This window comes from Onychostoma macrolepis, chromosome 15, assembly GCF_012432095.1.
Source record: "Onychostoma macrolepis isolate SWU-2019 chromosome 15, ASM1243209v1, whole genome shotgun sequence".
NCBI classification, from domain to species: Eukaryota; Metazoa; Chordata; class Actinopteri; order Cypriniformes; family Cyprinidae; genus Onychostoma; species Onychostoma macrolepis.
In genome coordinates this window covers 21,417,516-21,438,222 of record NC_081169.1, presented here as the reverse complement: position 1 = coordinate 21,438,222, position 20,707 = coordinate 21,417,516, and the positions used below count along the sequence as shown (strand labels likewise).

The 20,707-nt window shown below is 36.7% G+C and overlaps 1 protein-coding gene across 6 annotated transcripts in view; it reads right to left on the bottom strand.

The window, feature by feature from the left end:
- Positions 1-20,707, bottom strand: part of frya (furry homolog a (Drosophila)) — a 54,478-nt gene that overhangs the window by 15,566 nt on the left and 18,205 nt on the right. For 5 of the 6 annotated variants that reach the window (XM_058799471.1, XM_058799476.1, XM_058799472.1 and 2 more), the window contains exons 13-43: positions 19,558-19,666; positions 19,191-19,277; positions 18,934-19,105; positions 17,766-17,898; positions 17,562-17,669; positions 16,157-16,412; positions 15,726-15,908; positions 15,546-15,632; positions 14,952-15,211; positions 13,442-13,631; positions 13,209-13,333; positions 12,452-12,509; positions 12,144-12,235; positions 11,859-12,031; positions 11,097-11,257; positions 9,698-9,808; positions 9,036-9,190; positions 8,295-8,394; positions 7,987-8,158; positions 7,387-7,643; positions 7,143-7,289; positions 6,838-7,006; positions 6,068-6,158; positions 5,712-5,794; positions 5,105-5,255; positions 4,340-4,443; positions 3,626-3,808; positions 2,645-2,846; positions 836-957; positions 520-707; positions 352-443 (exon numbers count right to left, since the gene is read on the bottom strand). In XM_058799471.1, coding sequence (XP_058655454.1) covers positions 352-443; positions 520-707; positions 836-957; positions 2,645-2,846; positions 3,626-3,808; positions 4,340-4,443; positions 5,105-5,255; positions 5,712-5,794; positions 6,068-6,158; positions 6,838-7,006; positions 7,143-7,289; positions 7,387-7,643; positions 7,987-8,158; positions 8,295-8,394; positions 9,036-9,190; positions 9,698-9,808; positions 11,097-11,257; positions 11,859-12,031; positions 12,144-12,235; positions 12,452-12,509; positions 13,209-13,333; positions 13,442-13,631; positions 14,952-15,211; positions 15,546-15,632; positions 15,726-15,908; positions 16,157-16,412; positions 17,562-17,669; positions 17,766-17,898; positions 18,934-19,105; positions 19,191-19,277; positions 19,558-19,666 — 4,521 coding nt within the window. Of the gene's footprint in view, positions 1-351; positions 444-519; positions 708-835; positions 958-1,886; positions 1,965-2,644; positions 2,847-3,625; positions 3,809-4,339; positions 4,444-5,104; positions 5,256-5,711; positions 5,795-6,067; positions 6,159-6,837; positions 7,007-7,142; positions 7,290-7,386; positions 7,644-7,986; positions 8,159-8,294; positions 8,395-9,035; positions 9,191-9,697; positions 9,809-11,096; positions 11,258-11,858; positions 12,032-12,143; positions 12,236-12,451; positions 12,510-13,208; positions 13,334-13,441; positions 13,632-14,951; positions 15,212-15,545; positions 15,633-15,725; positions 15,909-16,156; positions 16,413-17,561; positions 17,670-17,765; positions 17,899-18,933; positions 19,106-19,190; positions 19,278-19,557; positions 19,667-20,707 lie in introns of all 6 variants that reach the window. The other variant, XM_058799470.1, reaches the window with a different exon arrangement.

Below are 20,707 nucleotides of genomic sequence, written 5' to 3'. Positions count from 1 at the left end.
AGTATTATTCAGCGGCTTTTTCGCTTGATCAGGAGCAAATTACCCTCCTCCATCCCCAGCTCCTCCTTTCGCCACAGTCAGGACTTGCTTTCTGATATTCCTTGTTGAATCAGACTCCTTTTATCTTAAATAATGTGTTAAACTTAAATATCATTAAGTACATTAATGATATCTGCTTTGTTCTGTTTACCCTGGGGAGTTACTATTGCTGCTCTCCCTGCTCATTCATGACAGGCTGCATGGATGGGCAGGGAGTTTTTGCCCAGAACAGAATCAAAACTGTATGCTAAGTGTCAATAATTTTGGCGATAGTGGTCCTGACAGAAGTAATGTTGTATGGCAGGAACTTACCGTAGTATAACAAAGAAGTCATTGTTCTTCAGGCACTCAGCTAGATTATCCACCACTGACTCAAGTGTGAGAAGAAGCTCCATTACATAACCCTGTAGAGAAGACGCATTCTGAGTTTATTCGTTCACTGAATCAATCAGAACAGTCATTAAAGAACCAGAAGCTCACCTGAACCTCCTCCCCGTGCTCCCCGACCACCTCCACCAAGCGTGAAAGCAAGTCGGACACGGCCAGCGCTGAGAGGGGCTGCCGCAGAGCTCTGAACACCTGGAAGGAACGTCCAGCGTAATGTCTGGAGGAGCTGCACAGAGCCATCTGCAATGCCACTTCACTCAACTGCTGCTCAAGTCGAATGTCTACAAACATGTAGAACATGGCATGCAAATATAGGGATATTAATTAAAATTAGATGAATTTCACAAGCTAAGCTACACCATACTGATGTAGATGAACACTGGAATGACTTAGGACAAATGTGACTTACCTGATTTGGACTCTTTGAACACAGACACTACATGTCGCAGGAAGTTGGTGAGCTGTTCGGTGCTCTTTGAGTGCTGATTCTTAGGAGTGATGTCTTCATGGCTCCACAAAGGTCCAAAAGGCCTAAACAAACCACACAATTATTTATATGATCTCTTACATGTGCAGTATAAATTGTTAATGACAGGAAAAGCTGCTTTTGTCTTGACAGCAGTGCGATATGTTTGAATATTACTTGCTTGTGACCAAAACTGCCACTAGATGGCAGACTAGGCCAAAATATGCTATTTCCCTGCAAACCACCAAATGTGTTGCTGTGTTTCTTAAGTTTTGATAGAACTTTTGAAATAAACTAACTAATCAATTGCTGTACACTAAATATTTTAAACATGCATGATGAACATGCATGAAACCGTTTAATGATGAGGCAAGAAATACAGTAGTCAACATTTGAAGTGGATCAAAAAAGTTCATCAAAGTTGTCCAAAGACAAGCACATGTATCGTTTTGGTTTTAGGATAACTTTGATGAAAGGTTTTGATCCACTTCAAATGTTGACTACTGTAGTTTGAATTAATATTTAAGTGGAAAAAAGAAAAAAGTTTGTTCTGTACATACTGTAAAAACTTGTTCACACTAGCAACTCAAATCCAGTTTTTTCATATCCAATTTGAATCTGACTGCTTTTCTCTGTTTACCATAGCTGTTAACACCATAATAATCATTTCCAGTTATCAATACTTCCAGTAATAGCTTCAATACTTTCAGTTATTGTAGAAAAAAAGTCACTCAGTAGTGTGCAAATGCCTTCATTTGGAAACCAATGATGGCAGAAAATAACTATACTGCAAATACCACACAGATCGACTTGATCACGAGCAAATAACAGTGCTGCCCGTCTTAAAAATGTGATTTGAAAACCAATCTGGAATTGTCTGCAGTGTGAACATAATCTGAAAGAACCAACACCAGCACCAACATCAGACGAACGCCCTTTTAAACAACACCCCAGCGAGAACCGCTCTGATGTAGACTGATGAAATGCAACATACAAGTCAGTAACATCTTGAGAGATGTCAGATGTAAGACGTGTCAGATGCGTCATTTCCTGAATCAGTTCCTGAACAGCTCTGGAATATTCACATGAAATGACCTTTCATTTTAGTTACATAACCAGTAAAGAACAAGTAACAGTGCAGAGGTTATCTGGCCCATATTAGTTATTTCATATTTAAACACTTTATTTGTTAAGTTCAATATAACATAAATTTAATATAATAAAAACATCACAGCATTTACTGTGCCTATCATGATATATATGCACTCTTATCGTTCAGATTGTTTAGTGTTTTGAAAGAAGTCTCTTATGCTCACCAAGGCTGCATTTATTAGTTTAAAAATATAGTAAAATATCTGTGAAAAGTTATTGAAATTTGAAAGAACTGTTTTCTATTTTAATATATTTTAAAATGTCATTTATTCCTGACATGGCAAAGCTGATTTTTTTTAGCTATTGATTAGAATGATTTCTGAAGAATCATGTGACACAGTGTCACATGATCCTTCAGAAATCATTCTAAAATGCGCTCAAGATCATTTCTTATCATTATCAATGTTGAAAACAGTTATGCTGTTTAATATTTTTGTGGAAATCACTGACAAATTTTTTTGTTCTTTTGTAACATTATAAATGTCTTTACTGTCACTTTTGATCAATTTTGCACCCTTGCAGAATAAAAGTATTAATTTCTTAAATTAACAAACAAAAACAAACATCATCCCAAACTTGTGTTTCTGTAGGTTCTTGTACCTGGTAGTGAGAAACTCAATGAGTTTGCTGCTCTTTTCATCATCTTCAGTGCTGCTCTCCATCTGCTCCACCTCTTCCTGGGCCAGGTGAGGAAGATTGGAGCTGCTGCCTCCGAGGCTCAGGCTGGACGAGGTAGAAGAGGAACTGAGGCCAGAATCAGGAACTGGAGATGCCTGACCATTACGGAGGAAGTCAACACCACCTGAACACCACACACAGGGTGAGTAAAATGTTTGGGAGGGAACAAGCTCTGAAGATGAGCCCACATTTGAACTTACTCAACTGAAATAGAGTGATAACATTCCTAAATGAGCCAAATAAATAACAATACTTCAATCACTATGCTGTTATGACAGGGGTTGGCGAATTACATCTTATCAGCATCATTCTGACTTCGTCTGGAAATTCTTTAACTGCATAAAAAACATTAAGACCACCATCCCTTTGGAGCAAAAAGATAAAAATAGTCCATAGGAATGCTCTAATCAGACCTTTTGATGCTCTGTGTACATATAATTGTTTTTGGCTGCACTTCCAGAAGTTGTTCTTGCACAGATAAGAATTCTCACCCTCCACCCCTCCACAGGGTTTCAACATGACTGCACTCTCCAAAGCTATGTGTCAAATACCAAAGCCAATGAGTAAGTGTTCATGCAAGGAAGGTGTGATAAACAGGATTCATGAAAAGTTGCTTAATTTGTCTTATTGAAGGCAGAATTTCACAACATTTAATAAAATTCAAAATTTAATTTGCCTTTCATTTCCAGGTCTAAGAGTTATGTAAAAACATAGTTGCAAAATTAATGCAGCTGCAGCATAGTTTCAAATTACTTATTTGAACCTTATATAGTTATATGTATCATAGGCTTTTTGTGTGTTATAATTTTGGTATCTTCTGAACCCTGTTAGCACTAGCATTGAAAGTTTGACTACCAAAATCCACACACACAATGTTTTTAAAAAAAGATTTAAGTGTAGTACCTGTGTAGAACTCAGGCTGGCAGATGGGTTTGAAAGTCAGGCTCTTGTTGCTGTTGGCATCTCTGGTGTTTAGCAGAACAGAGGCAATGAGGCTGAAATTGTTGTTGCAAGATAACGTGATGAGAAGGTGCAAGAGGAGCCTCTTACAGTGTTCGAACACCTCTGGGCGGTAGTGGTCCATACCTAAAAAAGAGCCACATTCTTAAAGTTAAAGGTTTACATTTGTACTTTCACTCATTCGTTATTGTTTATGTCAATTTGGGGGGTTTATGGAGGAGATAAGTGGAAATATCTAGCTCTAGCCTTTTTTTTTTTTTTTTGTCTTTCAACTGTTGTTTTGATTTGAATTGCATAATGTTCTCAATCCGCAGGGATACAAATATTTCACATATTTCTAAAAATGATAAGGTTGGTCCAACATGTTCAGGAGATAGCAGCTACTGCTTTCACTGACAACATTGTTCTCATAGCAAGCCACATAGTTGTAGTCATAAGACACAGTGAGGGATGCAATAGTTCGGATGAGATTAGATTTTTTTTTTTAAAAGACAAAAACAAATCCATTTTGTTATAAAAAAATATCATGTACTACAGTAAAAGCAGCACTTTTCATCTGAGAACACCTGACTGAAGCATTGCAGCCTTAATCTAGACGGTGTAATCCCTGATAAATGCCCCAAATTGTGATGAGAACAACACAGAGGCTCTACTGACCCAGGAAACAGGCATGGAGCAGTAGAGGGAGGTGTAGGGCCCAGTCCTCCTTCACACTGTGATCCACCACCAGCTCCGTCATGAAGATCACCGCTATGTTACACCTGCACCAGAAAAAACACACTGGTCTTTCAGTACATGAACAAAAAACACATACCAGCAACGACCTTTCAAAAAGAGCAGAACACATTCACAGCTGTGACTGAGTGACAAAACAAATGTTTTAAAGGGAGTATGTTGGTTTTGTCATTACGTTGATGATGACCATTGTTATCATAGTTCCTAAGCAGATGTTAAAAAGAACATTGGTAACATGTTATCATGTTTTTTTTTTTTTCCAGGTCAAAGGGACTCTGACGACAGCACTGTAGCTTCTGATCATCTATTTTCCGTCTGTCTGATAATTGCAGAGTGACGTGCTTTAAGATTTCAGGATTACATAAACCGTGGGATTGATAAGAATCACGTCTTATGACGAGAGATTAAATTTAACGAGTTTCAAGTTACAGCGCTTGTATGTAATTCTCTACAAGACTTCAACATTTAATCTAAATCTGAATAAAAGGATGTTACGTAATATAACGTACTTTTTCTACTTAATGGCTGTTTTATTGTAACATCATAAATAAATACATAATTAAATTTATTTAAATTATGTGTTTTATTTTTGTAAAAACAAATAAAATGAAATGGATAAATTAAATAAATAATAAAAATTAAATTAAATTAAATAAAGTACAATAAAATAAAATACAGAAGTTCGACCTGTGGAGGGGTCCTCGTGGGGTGACTGTTTCAGGTAGATAGTCGACCAGCGGTGCCCAGCAGCCTCCGTTAACTGGCATGGGAAGAGGAAGCGGCTGATTGGTTTCCAGCACACTCATAAGCCACATGGCATACGGTGGGAGCGGCTCACCTGCAGGCAAAGCAGAAAGGTTAAAAACAACACGCCATCCTTGACAGGTATGCCTTTCATCCGTGAGACTTGTAATAAAACTGGAATTTACCCTCAAAGCATGAGTGGTATGTAGACAGACAAACTCCATTATTGCCATACCTCATGTCTAATGCAATCATGCTCAAAAACCATTAAGTTTACGCTATTTCAAGCTGAAATGTATTAACGTAGTAGTCTATCAGAAATATCATCTCGAATTCAAGAAAGGTCTGAACTATTTTACTGCTTTAAAGCTATTGATAATATTTAACATGCTCGGGCCAGAACTGTCTCGACATCCATGGCCAAAGGGGAAGCATTTCAGACTTCCACTTCCAGTTATTGAACTTGACTGTGCTCCTCCACTGCATAGAGTAAATATCAATCGATCCTGAACTGTTTTGCCCCTTTGTTGAAGCTATAAACTTGACTCACTCTTTTCCTCATCGTAGGAACCTCCAGAACTGCTGCTGTACCGAGACTCCAGGCGGTTGTGTGCTCGTAAGATGTTGCTCAGCCTTTGGTGGACAGAAAAAAAGACTTTTGTCAATGCTTGTATCAGATATAAACATGCCCTTGATCTAGACAGTTAATCTTAGGCTGCTCCAGGGGAAGTGTACGGCAAGTTGCTTTGGATAATGGTGTCTGCTTCATGATGAATTATAATGAGTTATGTTTGTAATGGTTAAGGTGGGTGTCTGTCATCAATCTGTCATCAAGCGTGACCCAGCAAAAAATTTTAAGGCAAAATTTAAGGCACATATGTAAATTGTGTGGTTTGTGGCACATACCTGTCATCACACTCCTTTGTGATTGGTGAGTCATCTGTGTCAGGGATGTTTTCCTGCCCACACACCAAAGTTTTGCTGCTGGAAGGTGGGCCTTTAGAGACACAGAGTATTTATTAATATAGCATGTGGCAAGTGATATTCATGCAACATATGAATGCTAACTGATGTCTTTATGTATTTATGGCATTTTGCATATACGCTACCATTCAAAAGTTTGGGGATTGTAGTATTTAAAAAAAAAAATAAAGTCTCTTATGCTCACCAAGACTGCATTTATTTGATCCGAAATACAGTAAAAACAGTAATATTGTGAAATACCATTACAATTTTAAAAACTATTTTAATATACTTATTTCTGCAATGGCAAAGCTACATTTTCAGCAACCATTACTCCAGTCTTCAGTATCACATGATCCTTCAAAAATCATGCTAATATGCTGATTTGGTGCTCAAGAAACATTTCTTATTATTATCAATGTTGAAAACTGTTTTTTTTATTTTTTTTATAAAAATTGTGATACATTTTTTTCAGGATTCTTTGATGAATAGAAAGTTCAAAAGAAGAGCATTTATTTGAAATATAATTTTTTTGTAACATGACAAATGCCTTTACTGTCAAATTTGATCAATTTAATGTGACTGTGCTCAAAAACCAACAACAAAAACAACTTACTGACCCCATACTTGTGAACAGTACTATATATATATATATATATATATATATATATATATATATATATATATTCACACAAACTCTCTAGTATGCATACCCGAAGTGGTGGTGGTAATTTTGCTTGTTGCTGAAAAGCGGTAGAACGGAGGATTGTCACAGTGCACCACTACGGGGTTCACGGGATCTGTCTGCTGAAGTTCATAAAGCAGCTCCTCCATGGTTTGAATGGTGTTGTTGCGACACAGGTAGATCACCACCTTCTTAATCTGAGCATAAATAGAGGACAAACATAACTTGGCAACTGAACTTTCATTCTTCAACCAAATGACCTACTTTATCAATAAAATCTGATAAATCTGACAGTAAACCAAAACATAATGAAAAAATAAATGTACAACTTACATGAGGCAGAAGAGAGGTGTCACTGCTGACTCCGCATAAGCTGATGAGGAACTGCATGGTGGTCCGCAGGTTATTAGTCCACCGTTCATTACTGACCAGAGCATTCCAAGCATTTTCCATTTCTGCACCTGGGACATCGTCCCCGTACTAACACACACAGAGACACACAACTCAATATTCTGTATTGATATCCATAGCTTTAGAGTCTTGCAAACACTAAAGTAACAGCGATTCACAGTCATACCTTTGCGGTCATGAACATGAGGTTGTTTAGGACCAGAGAGGAGGCCTGCAGTGACCCCCAGCCTGTGCCTCGGAGCAGTTGAGGTGCTGAGGTGTTGTGAGTGTATCCCTTCCTGTTGTCTCCAGAGCTGCTCGGACTCGGGACAGTGGGCAGCAGGCCTCCATCAACCAGCTCGATGTTACTGAGCCAAGGGAGCAGATAGGTCAGCATGACCTGACGCCCGTTTGGATGAGTGGTGGGAAACCTCTGACTCACCTCTAGAGATGACAGATACAAAAAGTTAGATCTTTATAAATATACATTCATATCTATGAATGGTGTTTCTGCAAGTTTTGGTAAATTTGCTGGCAAGTAAATAAAATGTTAAAGGGATAGTTCAGCCAGAAATGAAAATTTTGTCATTTTCTTAAACCTGTATGAGTTTCTGTTAAACACAAAAGAGGATATTTTGAAGAATGTTGGTAACCAAAGAGTTGCAGTTGACTTTTATAGTATGATAAAAAAAAAAAAAAAAAATTGAAGTCAGTTTTCACCTATAAGAGAAGCAGTGGCATTAACACACATACACACTATGTCCATCTCTGTCCTTCCATTTTATACCTGAGAAAAGGGGCAGGGTGAGTTCAGGGTACATTCTGGCAAGTTGCTTTGAAAGCTGGGTTACAGAGAGACTGTAGAGGGGCGGAAGAGGCCCGTGTGTCCCATACAGGATAGCACCACTTTTCTGTTCCACAATCCTCTTAGAATACACAGACAGCTTGGCCTCTAGAATCTATTCAACCAAAAAACACACACACCCACACATACACACACATACACAAACAGATTAGCACACAAACACACCATTTAATCCAGTACACTTTCTATTATTGCAACACTTCTTTGGCAGAGAATGTTCGCTCTCTGACCTGCATTAATTGCATAGCGATCTCGTAGATCTCCCTGTTTGCGTCGGACGCTTTGAAGAGAACAAGGTTCAGCAGAGTCACAATATCACTGGAGTAGTTTCTGTGACAGAAAACAAAAGACCTACATAAAAAAACAAGTTACACATAGATTGGTTTTGCTAAATATGTGAATGAGAGGCTTCAGTCCAAAGACACATCTAGTCTTGGCACTATACACGTAAACAAATTATCATGAGAAAGAAAGCAGGCAAACGCCGCCAAAGCTCTATTGAATAGGATTTTATCTGCTGTGGGAAATCTGGCAAGAAAAGTAGCCTGATGAAACCTTTTTTATTTATATGAATACTATATAAAAATTGTATAATGTTATACTAAAGGTAAAATTTACAATAAATTTAAAAGTTAGGGGTCAGTGAGATTTATTTTTTATTTTTTTAAAGAAATTAGTATTTTTATTCAATGGGGATTCATTAAATTAATCACAAGTAATGTTCTGTTTCAAATAAATGCTGTTTTTTTAACTTTCTATTTATCAAAATAAACTGGAAAAAAACACTGGAATAAATTGAATTTTTTTTTTTTGTTAAAATAGAAAAAATATATATATATTTTAAAGTGTAATATTATTTCACAGTATTACTGGTTTACTGAATTTTGATGAAAATAAGAGAAAAAATCTTTCTGATCTCAAACTTTTACTGGAAAATTCAATTTCCTCTGGCTTTTCAGGCCCCAGCGTACCTGCTACCACAGACAGTGGCGATGGCTTTGAAGCAACCAGAGGCCAGCTGGCTGGAGCCAGTGTAACATCGGTCCACGGCCCAGTTAAACAGATTCACCTGATCTGGGTTAAGTTCCAGCAGAAGAACCACAACCTCACAGCCCAGCTGATGCACCTGAGGAGAATCAGATCAGAGGATCACGTATGTTACCCATTGTTGTGAATGGTGACACAAAACCAACTTGGTGGAGGAACAAGGTCACAAAGACTGGGACATTTATAATGTTACACAGTATTTATATTTCAAATAAATACTGTTCTTTTCTATCAAAGACATTTGAAAAATCTTACTGATCCCTAACTTTTGAATAGTGGTGTCTTGTTCTAACTCCACAAAAATATTTCAGGGCACAAAGCCAGACTTTTACTTCAAGAATCAACATTTGCAGAACAATGAAAACAACATATCATTCATTCACAAGCTGAGAAAGAGAGAGCGAGAGAGACATCTAAGAAAAGTGGCTTATCTTATGAAAAGTCCCTGAGCAAATTTGCACTGTGTCAAAAGGCACACTTTGAGAATCATTTCAAAGATGGTTGTGTTGGTTAAGCGGTATCAACACTAAAGAAGTGATTGAGGACGTATGTAGGTCATGTTGTTTCAGAGTGTTTGGCCGCATACCCGCAGATCCTGACAGCCAAGGATGTTATCCAGCCACTTATAGAGGTAGCCATCAGGAGAGAGCCCTACGTTGTCGAACACGGGGCCACAACAAAGCACAGTCGACATGGCCTATGAAAGGAAGAAAAAACAACATTCTTTCATGCAAAGCTTTCATGCAAAACTTGGAATTTCCTGTTTTGAGGAAATCATGTCCTATCGTGTCCAAAAAAAAAAAAAACAATACTTCCAAGAAACAGGGAAGAGGCTCATAGGACTCATATCATGTTTTGGACGTTTGTGTGTTATAATGACGCCAGGGTCTTGAAATTACACACCTTTTACAAATGCTACAACATTATATATGATCGTCTTACAACACCCGCCTTTCCATTATGGGGAAGGGGTTTACGGCAACACAAGAAGCTACACGTACACGCACAAACAATATAGCTTTAGAGGTGGGTGTAATTTTTCCAGAAATCCTAACCTGAACAAACCTGATGTGAACTATATGTTTACACGTCGTCAATTTGCACAGAGCTGACATTATGAATACACGGTTCCCATAGACAAAACAGAGCACACATGCACCGTCATCACAAATGGACTCATTCGTCACGTAGTGGACCCACTTTTGTCTCTTTGGCATGTGTGTCCACATTCAGGTCTTGCACTGTAAATGACTACAGCGCTTCCTGGGCTATAAGTAGACCTCTGGAGATAAAATTAGTGGAGTATATGTCTGCGGTCTGGATTAGCAACACAAGCAATGTTTTAAATTAGAGCCAGAGTGAAACATCAACCCAGTTCATTGCTTTCATATGTAGATTCCAAATAAATATATATAAATATATATATATATATATATGTATTTTTATTATTTATTTAATATTTTAAATGTATTATTATTTATTGTAATGTTCCTCTTTAATTAAACTTTTTTTTTTTTAATGGCATTTTGAAACATCTATACACTACTGTTTAAAGTTTGGGGTCAGCAAGATATATATATATATATATATATCTTATAATTAAAGAAATTAATACTTTTATTCTGCAAGGATGCATTAAATTAATTTAAAGTAAAGACTTTTCCATCTGACAAATCATGTGACAGTTGTAATATTATTAGACGATATTGTTTTACTGTATCAAAGAATTAGGTTTTTACTGTATTTTTGATTAAAATATATTCAAATAGAATAGTTATTTTCAATTGCAACACTGTTTTACAATATTAGCATTTTTACTGTATTTTGATCAAATAAATAGGCTCCATCCCCAAACTTTTGAACAGTAGTGAGTATTTGTTATGAATACATATATTTTTTATTTTGAATGAAGACCCATCTAAAGCAATGATATATAACGATATATAAAATTATATATTATATACAGTAAATGTAGTCTGTACTACCTTAAGAGAACAATACTGGTATCGAGTAATCTGATGGTTCCGGTCACTATAGCGATCCAGGGGCGTGAACATGATACTGAAGGGTCCAGCCCATTGGCTGAAAAGGATGAAGAGATGGTGCCGAAGGCTTTGCTGAGGGAAGAGGAAACGTCGATGATGCACTATGAAACAAGAAGAGGAGAAGAGAAGTATTAGATTTAAAAAAAAGAAAAAAAACTATAAAAGCATAAATTTTACATCCAAAGTTACGTTTTATCAATGCAAGTTGGGCTGCAGGAACCCCTTCATGAAAAAATATTTTGTGATAGTGCCTAAACAATTAGAAACAATTTAAAACCCTTATGCTTTTAGTTTTGTTTTTCAATAAGAAAGAACAGGCAAAATGACTGGCCACTGTGCGACTCATCATTTGCCCATGAAGTGGCTCTTGATCTAATCTACTGCTATTTTGGGCAGTGTCTCCACTGGGAAGTCTAAATCAAGAATGACGTCAGGAGTCCTGTGACTGAATACACTGTAACCTAGCAATGAATTCCATTTCCTAAACAAAGAAAATGTGGAGCGCTTCCCAGAGCGAAATATAACTTCATGATGTCATTATTTAACATGAGGAATAAATATTTAAAGTATAAAAAACAATATTATGACAATTTATGAGTTGTGCACAAACAAGAATGTGTATCAAGAAAGTAAATGGACTAAATTTTGATTTCATGTTGACATTAATTGTAAACTGAGTTTGTGATATGTCTTCCTCTTTACCTGGGACACACTGTATGAGGTTGGCCACCATGGCGCTGAAGTGAGCTCGGATGTCTTTGAGAATCTCCATGTCTTTGTCATTCTCAGCTTCCAGAAGCATCCGGGTCAGGTCCACATACTCAAGAAAGAGAGCGCCCAGGGCCAGCGTATCACGTTCCAGAGCTCCATTAGTGCTGAGAGACAGAGAGACGGAGATCATTTCATGTTTTCTAGCCTGCAAGTTCATAATGAGACACAATGGAGGAGTCCAGAGAACAGGATCCATAATAATAACATCCTTCTCACCTGTCGCTGATGACACCGGCATCCGCCAGCAGCTCAAAGATCCTGAGGAGCTGGAGTCTTAGCAGATCTCTTCTCTCTCGCCTTTTTTTATTCTAGAGGACACATTATGAGAAAAATTACTACAGAAACTTAAAATATTTTACAAATATTTCATTAATTTAGTCTGGAAGTTACATTTTTTAAAATTCCTGACATTTAAGGATTCTTATGTTTATAGGAACCCGTACTGCATTGCATTTTAATTTTTTTAATTTTTATTTTTTATCAGTGCAAGATAAGTCGTGTGTGCATTGCTTGAATTTACTGACCTCAGGTCTTCTTTCCAAAGCTTCCTTCATCAAAGGATGAAGTTCCTCAATAAGCTCTCTGTACGAGACAAAACAAATATAAAATCAATAAGGCTAAAGAAGAATCAATACTGTGCTGCCAAGGTTTATAGAGCAATAATTGCTCTATTCCCATAAATACTTTTTTTATGATTCCAAGAACTGAAATAAGCAGACATAACTAATATAATATAACATATGATCACTGCTTTGGAAAAAGGTTTGTCGAGATTTAGAGAAGGTATAAAAAATCCAAGTGAAAATGGCTCTCACACAAAGTCTATATACATATATATATATATATATATATATATATTATATATATGGTTTTTTTGGGGGGCATCTGAATACACAAAAACGTAACAGCACAATTGTAATTGCACGGTAAACTGAACATTGTTCCACATGACTGATATTTTAATGCTTTCTTTGCCTGGCCATTTATGGTATCATAATTATATGCATACAGTGTTTGTGCATCGCCTTATCAAATTCAAGGAATTCAAAAACCCTGACAAGTGCAAAACAGAGGTATGACTAGAATGTGAACATCTTATCTGAAAAAAATCACGCTGAACTTACATGACACATTGCAAAGAATAAAACACAGTATGTTGTGATGTGTGATAATCAAAAATGAACTTTCTACTATGAGAATGTAGGAACCTGACCCATCTAAATGTTTACAACAGTTACATCATTAGAGATCTTAAATGTTTATATATTTGCTACCTAATACCTGAAAACGAGTGCGTTTGTGCGGCCAAATCCGAGCACCAAAGACTCTGTGATCTCAATGCTTTCTGAACGCATCAGAGGGACCAACTGCTTCAGAAGCCAGGCCACAGACGGGGTGCCGTGGATCTAAAGAATAAGATGTCAATCAATGATTCCATCAAGTCAGTGAATGACTGACTGGGGCGTATGATTGTAGACATGACTGGTACGTGATGCATAAGAAGCCCCACCCACCTTGTTGTCATAGCTGTTATTGCAGTCTGTACTGGGAGTGATGATCTCAGGGGTGGAAGCTCGAAGATGACCCGGGCTCATGATGCTGGGTTTGGCCACACCAAAACAAAGAATCAGATAGTTTCTCCAGAGAGAAACATAGGTGTCTGCTGAACCAGCCGAGCTTGTCTTCTTGGCGTTAACTGGGTTGCTAAGAGATGAAAACATTTGAATTAACTGACTGATGTAAAGTGAAAAATAAGCAAATTAGAACTAGTTAAATATTGAATAAATTAAATGGTTTTTGGACCATAAAAGTTGCATTTTTGAACGGTTTTGGGGGCCCGTTTCCGCCAGTGAATAAAAAATAAAAAGGTAATTGCGAATTCGGACTTTTTTTCTCGCAATTACGAGTTTACATCTTTCAATTCTGACTTTCTCAGAATTGTGTGATACAAACTCGCAATTCTGACTTTTTCTAGGAATTGTGTGATATAAACTCGCAGTTGTGAGATATAAAGTCAGTATTGCATGATTTAAACCTGCAATTCTGAGAACATATCAGTCTTTACACCCCTCAGAACTGGACTTAATAACCTCGCAATTATAAACAACGCATATTAAAAAAAATTCGAATTGTGAGATAAAAACTCGCAATTACCATTTTTTAAATTTTTTATTCAGTTGGCAGAAACAGGCTTCTATACTTGCGCTCAACTAAGCTGCATTTATTTTATGAAAAATACAGTTAAATGGTCATATTGTGAAATGTTAATGCAATTTAAAACTTCTATTTTCTATTTCAATATTTTCTGAACTATCATTTATTCCTGTGATGCAAAGCTGAATTTCAGCAGCCTTTACAGCAGCCTTTACCAGTCTTCAGTGTCACATGATTCTTCATTCTAATATGCTGATTTAGTGCTTAAGAAACATTTGTAATTATTATCAATGCTACAAGCAGGCGCTGATTTATATTTTTTTTGGAGACAGTGATTGTTTTTCAAATTTTCTGATGAAGAGGAAGTTCAAAAGAACACCATTCACTTGTTCATAGAACTCTTTTGTTACATTAACAATGTCTTTTCTGTCACTTCTGATCAATTTAATGCATTTTTTTAATTACTGACCCCAAACATTTGATCGATTGATTAATATATTGATTTGACATTTTGCTGAGTTATCTTGTATTATGAATGTACTGTATATAAAAAGAACAGTCTGGTATCAGAAGCAGAACCACTTAAACAAGTGCAGTATCATCATAAAAAGTGGCTATGGGAAGCCATTAAGAGCTTAAACTTAAAGATAGATATAGAGTAAATGCTTAAAAAGCTCCTCCTGCACTTTAAGGTTAAAGCTTGGTCAACTAGATATAAATGCTTACATGACCTATCAGGCTGCCACAATAATTAAAGTGACAATGCAGACAAATCAAACCACTGACCACTCAATGATACATATACAGATGTAGGAGAAAGTTTGAAAGGTCAAATAAACCCTTACAGTCAATATTTTATCTATCCCTCACCTGGGCTCGAGTAAAGGCATGAGGAGCTGCAGGCGGGTGAAGGCGTAGGGCCAGGCGTAGCTGAGCGCTGTGGGACAGTGCTTGGGCAGGTACTCCTGTCTCAGAAGGCTGAAGAGGCACAGAGCCCAGGGTTCCTTCAGAGACTGTGCCAAGATCCACACACAGGACGGGCTCCGCACGTCATAGTGGCTGCCGACCAGAGATCCGTTCCACTCCACCAGCCACTGCAGGTCTGCATGCTGCCCAGCGGGGAGGGACGCCTGCGGGGAGGTGGAGGGGAAGAGATCATAGTGGCCACTTATAGAGAGCTCAACAGTGAAAAGAAAGAAAACTGGTCGAATAACAAGATCTTTGGAAAATTTTGGAGAATTACAGACAAGGCACAAAATGGATTTATGCTAAATTTAGCTCTTTAATGTACCAATTTAGTATTGACATCTAGTATATATGTGATTTACACTAATACACTAAACTCCAAGCCCAGAGAAGTAAAACAGACTTCCTTATAAACTCAGAACAGAAGACACTTTGTAGAAATCCTCCGAGACTCACATGTGAGCGAAACCGCAAAGGACCGAACAGAGAGGCACTCACCGAGTCAGCCACCACCACGTGGGAAAAACTCTCGAGCACCACTGGGCTCAGCTGGTCCAGTACATCTATCATGGGCCTTTCATCATCCTGTGCAGAAAAAATACCATGTTCCACCATAAATGAGTGGATGTATACTCAAAGGCCTATATCTGATCAAGTCAGGCTCCAAGCAGCCCTTACCTCAGTCTGCCCTATCGTGAGGAAGATTTGGCGGACCTCTCGAAGGATGGACACAGCTACTTTGCGCGTGCCTGTCTGGCAGGAGCACAGCAGCACTAATGCGAGACCCTCAACAGCATGCAGGACTGTGGAGTGAGGGGTCCGTTCAGCAGGCAGCCTGGAGCCAGAGCTACTCTGTAACAACTAAAGTACACAAACATATATTATATTATATTATATTATACTGTTTTATATTATATGATATCATAAATGTGTTATGTTATAATACATTTTATTTTACATTATATATTTAAACACTGTATTATATCTTTTAAATATTTTGTATTATAAATTTTATTTTATTTTTTAATTTGCTCTCCAGAAGAAACAACTCAGATATTAGAGATCATCTTATGATTTGACACTGAAACAAGTTTTTTCTTGCCACTTACTTCAGTGGAGCAGATCTTTGATGTGTCCAGAGTCTTGCTGGTGCTCAGAAGTGCTAGTTTCCACTGAGTAAGCAACTGAAGCAGTAGTTTAAGTGAGGAGTCCAACAGGGTTTGGTGTGTGTCCTGAACCTCTCGGAGCAGGAAGCTGCAATAGCCCAGGAGCACTTCCTCCCGCCAATCTGAGAAGTCCACCAGCAGACTCTGCAGGGAATTCTGGGCTATCAGACGCAGTTCATCATCCATATGGATGGTTAACCTGACAGTTAAAAGACAGAAAAACATGTATACAGTGGAAAAAGTATATATGTGTATAAAAAATTATATAAATATCTAAATATTGGTCAAAGACGAAAAGGGGTTTATATACCAAACAATCTTGTCAGGCATATTTAGAACAAGAATCATTAGATGACAATAAAAGACTCATTAGATGATATTAAAAAAGACACTATGCAGCTCCAAAAAATGAATTAACTGTAATTAGAAATTTTCATCAATCTTTGTCACTATCCTTCAAACCACTAGGTTATACCCATTTTTTAATGATTTAAAATATAATAAAATGTAGTGTGATCTATTTTGAAAAGCACAAGTCAATTTGTTATGCTGAATGATGGTGGAACATTATTTCACCCATATTTTGACATTTTATTTTCATTTGAAACATAAAAATAGACAATTTTCCTGCATTTAATGTTTTCTATGTATATAAAGGTATTATTTTAGTATCACTGATAGTATTTCAATATTATTTTTATTTTGGTTAAAGTTTTAAGAATTTTGTTGAGTTTTGACATTTTTATTCTTTTTTTTCAAATGTCTATATAGTTTTTATTCATTTTTATTTCAGTTTTAGTTATTTTTTTAGTTTTTAGTTATTTTAGTACTTCAAGTTAAACTAAAATAAAATGACACATAATGCCTTGACAACTAGCTGAAATAAAAACAATATATTTTCTTTTATTTCAGTTTCATGTTTATTTGCATTTATATGCAAAAAGATTATTTAATGGTTTTAATTTTAGTAACTTGATGTGTGCGTGTTCTTAAAATGTTTCTATACGTATCAAAATAGTATCACGCACCATTCTTCATAAATAACCTGCATACTTTCCAAGATATTCCATTACAAAGCAGAAGTCCCTCCAGCTCCAGTGGAGGAAGTTCACAGAGAGATCAGCTTTACTCTGAACTAGCTGGCTGACCTAATGGCTTGAACAAGAAGAATTAAGTCTGATTAGACTAGCCCTGACTCAGATTGCACTGGGACATCTTTTTCAAGCTGGGGGCTGGGAGGGATCATGTTACTGAAGCTTTCAGGAAACCTGACCATTGGGCAATTCGTCGAAGCAAATGCTTCCTGCTTACACACCCATTCATGCATCGAACATATACACACACTTACCGTGCCAAAAGGTCTATGAGCTCTGACTTGGACATGCCATCAGGAATGATGCGTGGAATGGCGGCCATGCATGTCCTAAAGAGGTCAATCTTGGGTTTCCTCTCGCCCCTGTCAGCATAGAGAAAGGTCACATGAGCTCAAACAGTGCACTGACAAGCTCATGCTTAGTTGGATTTGGGTTGATGAGTGTTGTGTGTGACATACGTAATCATATCCTCGGGTTCCTTATTCAGCATCTGTGCGTTACTCAGCATCATACAGCGGCCAACCTCCTTATCCAAGTGTCTGAGGATGTTGTCTAAAGCTTTCCTCACTTGGGGGTAATAGAGGGACATCCCTGATGATTGAAACAATGCAACACTTAAAAGACTGGTATGTTCACAGAGTTTAATGAGAAAATGTTAATCAATATGATCAAGAAGACAATTTCGCTTCTTTATGTTTTTGGTCAAACCTTGCATTTCTCTCATGTTGTTTGGGCCATGTTGACCCGGAGAGGATTTTCTTTCTCCCAAAAATGCTAGTTAATGTTATTGCATTGGACTAAAAATTACTGACTTTGCTCACGCATAACTTCTCTTTTTTTCATTATACTTTTTCAGGATTTTTCCCACCTTGGTACACCTGGTGTTCCCAGGCAAAGATGACCAGTCTACAAAAATATTGCTTGTAAATTTCTTGCAATACTTTATTATTATCAAATCTTGGATTCAATCTTTTCAACAACTTGTTTTCTTTCTTATTAGCAATAGGCAAAAAATTCCAGAACATTTCCAAAACTTTCCAGATATTTTGGAAACTTCCCAGTATTTTTTGGAAACTTTCTGAAAAATTCAGGAATTTCTGGAAACTTTTGGAAAGTTTCCGTAATTTTCTGGAAATGTTCCACCCCTCTGCAACCCTAAATTAGCACAGATTTTCTATTTCGTTTTGGAATTGATTGATCGCAAGTCTTATCTGAGCTTATTCACCTCAATTTTGCCAAAATTATCCACAAATAAACAAAAAACGATGGATTTAATTGGATTAGATAACAAAATCAGCAGAAATGGCAAATAAAATATGTCTTCAAGATGATCTTCATTTTTGTTATATAATTTAAATTAAATCCATAGTTTGAAAAGTTTCCATGTTATCGTCTGTGCATTAAATCTATTTTTTACAATTTATTTTTATTTATGTTTTTATTTTTTGCAAAATGCTTTGCTTGAAAAGTTTGCTAAATGAATGCCTGTGCTGTTCATTAAAAAGCCACTTTTTATTTATTTTGGTATTCAGCGCAAACAACATTTATACACTGACAGTTTAGTCCCATAAACAGCCTTTATTTTTATTGAAATTATTTCTCTACAAGTACAACAGATGAACTCACCTATTACTTTGGCCTCATCTTCAGTCAGAGGCTTGCTCAGGAATGTCTTTTTGACTCGCAATGTATTTCCAGAAGGGAGCATTGCCCCTGTGTTTGGCATTGGGGGATCACCATCTTTCTGCTGCAGCTTGTCAGCAATAACCAGGAATGCTCTGAGACCAATATTCATTCTCTACAGAACAAGAAATCAAAATATGAGTGCCATAACACTGAGATAAAGCTACAACATTTTTTTTTTAAATTTGACAATACTTTACCTCTGGATTAAGACTAAAGGCTTTTGCAGGTTTCCCAACACACAGCAGGTCAAAAATGACTTCTTTCATTGCAAAGTCAAGTCTTTCCTGTAAGATGAAAAAAGAATGAGGAAAGGCAAAAATGCAGTATGCAAAATGTAAATATTTTAACACATGATGCATCAGGAACACTAAATATGTGTAGTCTTGCAAATTAATGACGGGAATCTAGCTGTCATTGCACATTTGTTTCAGCAACAACTCTAAATCCTTTGTCCTTAGACACATGCTCTGTTTTCACAACAAATGAGAATTAGGTCTTGTATAATGGTTTAACAGCAGATTATTATTGAGGTTCTAACTGTCTGTCATTTAATCGCAGACTTACCTGTGCAATAAACTGGATAATCTTAACAAATATATTAAGAGGCATGTCTTTAGGAACTACACTGCGGGATCCTTTAGGGAACAAGGTCGTCACAATAGAGTTGAGGCGGCTGTTGGGACAAGATCACAGTGTTTACCGATAACAAGTTTAGAATCTGGCACGGACATATACAAAAAGAAGGTCAAAGCATAGTGACACAGATAGCTCGTTATAATTAGCATTCCATTACAGTGGCAGACCTGAGCCTGGCTTATTTGTGAAATTTTATTTTTAAGTGAAGTTTGTCCTCTTTGGGCTTATTCATAGTGGTTGAAAACTCCTAAATCACGGTTTGGTATGTGGCATGCAAAGCCAAGGTTTCTGATATTTATGACTTGCTATAATGCAATGCATCTCTCTGAATACACTGCAAGAACTGCTAGCTGACCCAAAACCAGTTTTGCTGCCTAATTTGAGCATTTTATGATCCTTGTGGTTCCAGCACTAACCTCCTCTCCCATGCTTTAGATATTTAATATGCCTTCTTAAATAAGTTCGGTGAGTTAATTTAATGTTTTTGAAAGAAGTCTCTTATGCTCAACAAGGCTGCATTTGCATGATCAAAAATACAGTAAAATAGTAATATTGTGAAATATTATTACACAATCCTTCAGAAGTCATTCTAATATGCTGTTTTAGTGTTTTATTATTATCAATGTTGGAAACAGTTGTGCTGATTAATATTTTTGAGGAAGCTGATACATGTTTAAGAATTCTTTGATGAAAGGAATGTAAAAAAAGAAAATGCATTTAATTCAAAAAGAAACTGTGAAATCTCTGTGAAGTCCTTGCTGTCACTTTGATCTATTTAATTCATCCTTACTGAATAAAACTGAAGAAACTGACGGTTTGTTTGGAATCACTACAATACACTACAATATATATTTTATTTACTTGAACAAACTACCAAAAGTTTAAATATATAGGATAAAACAAAAACTGCATAAAATGGCAAATACCATTTTATATGACTTTTTAGGTAGCATACTACTATTTGAAATGTGTACTGTTCCATAAAGCATACTGTTTCACATATAGTACTTTTTTAGTAAATATTCAGTGTTCAGTTTGCACTACAGTATGCTGTGCACAAAGCCCACGGTTCAAAAAC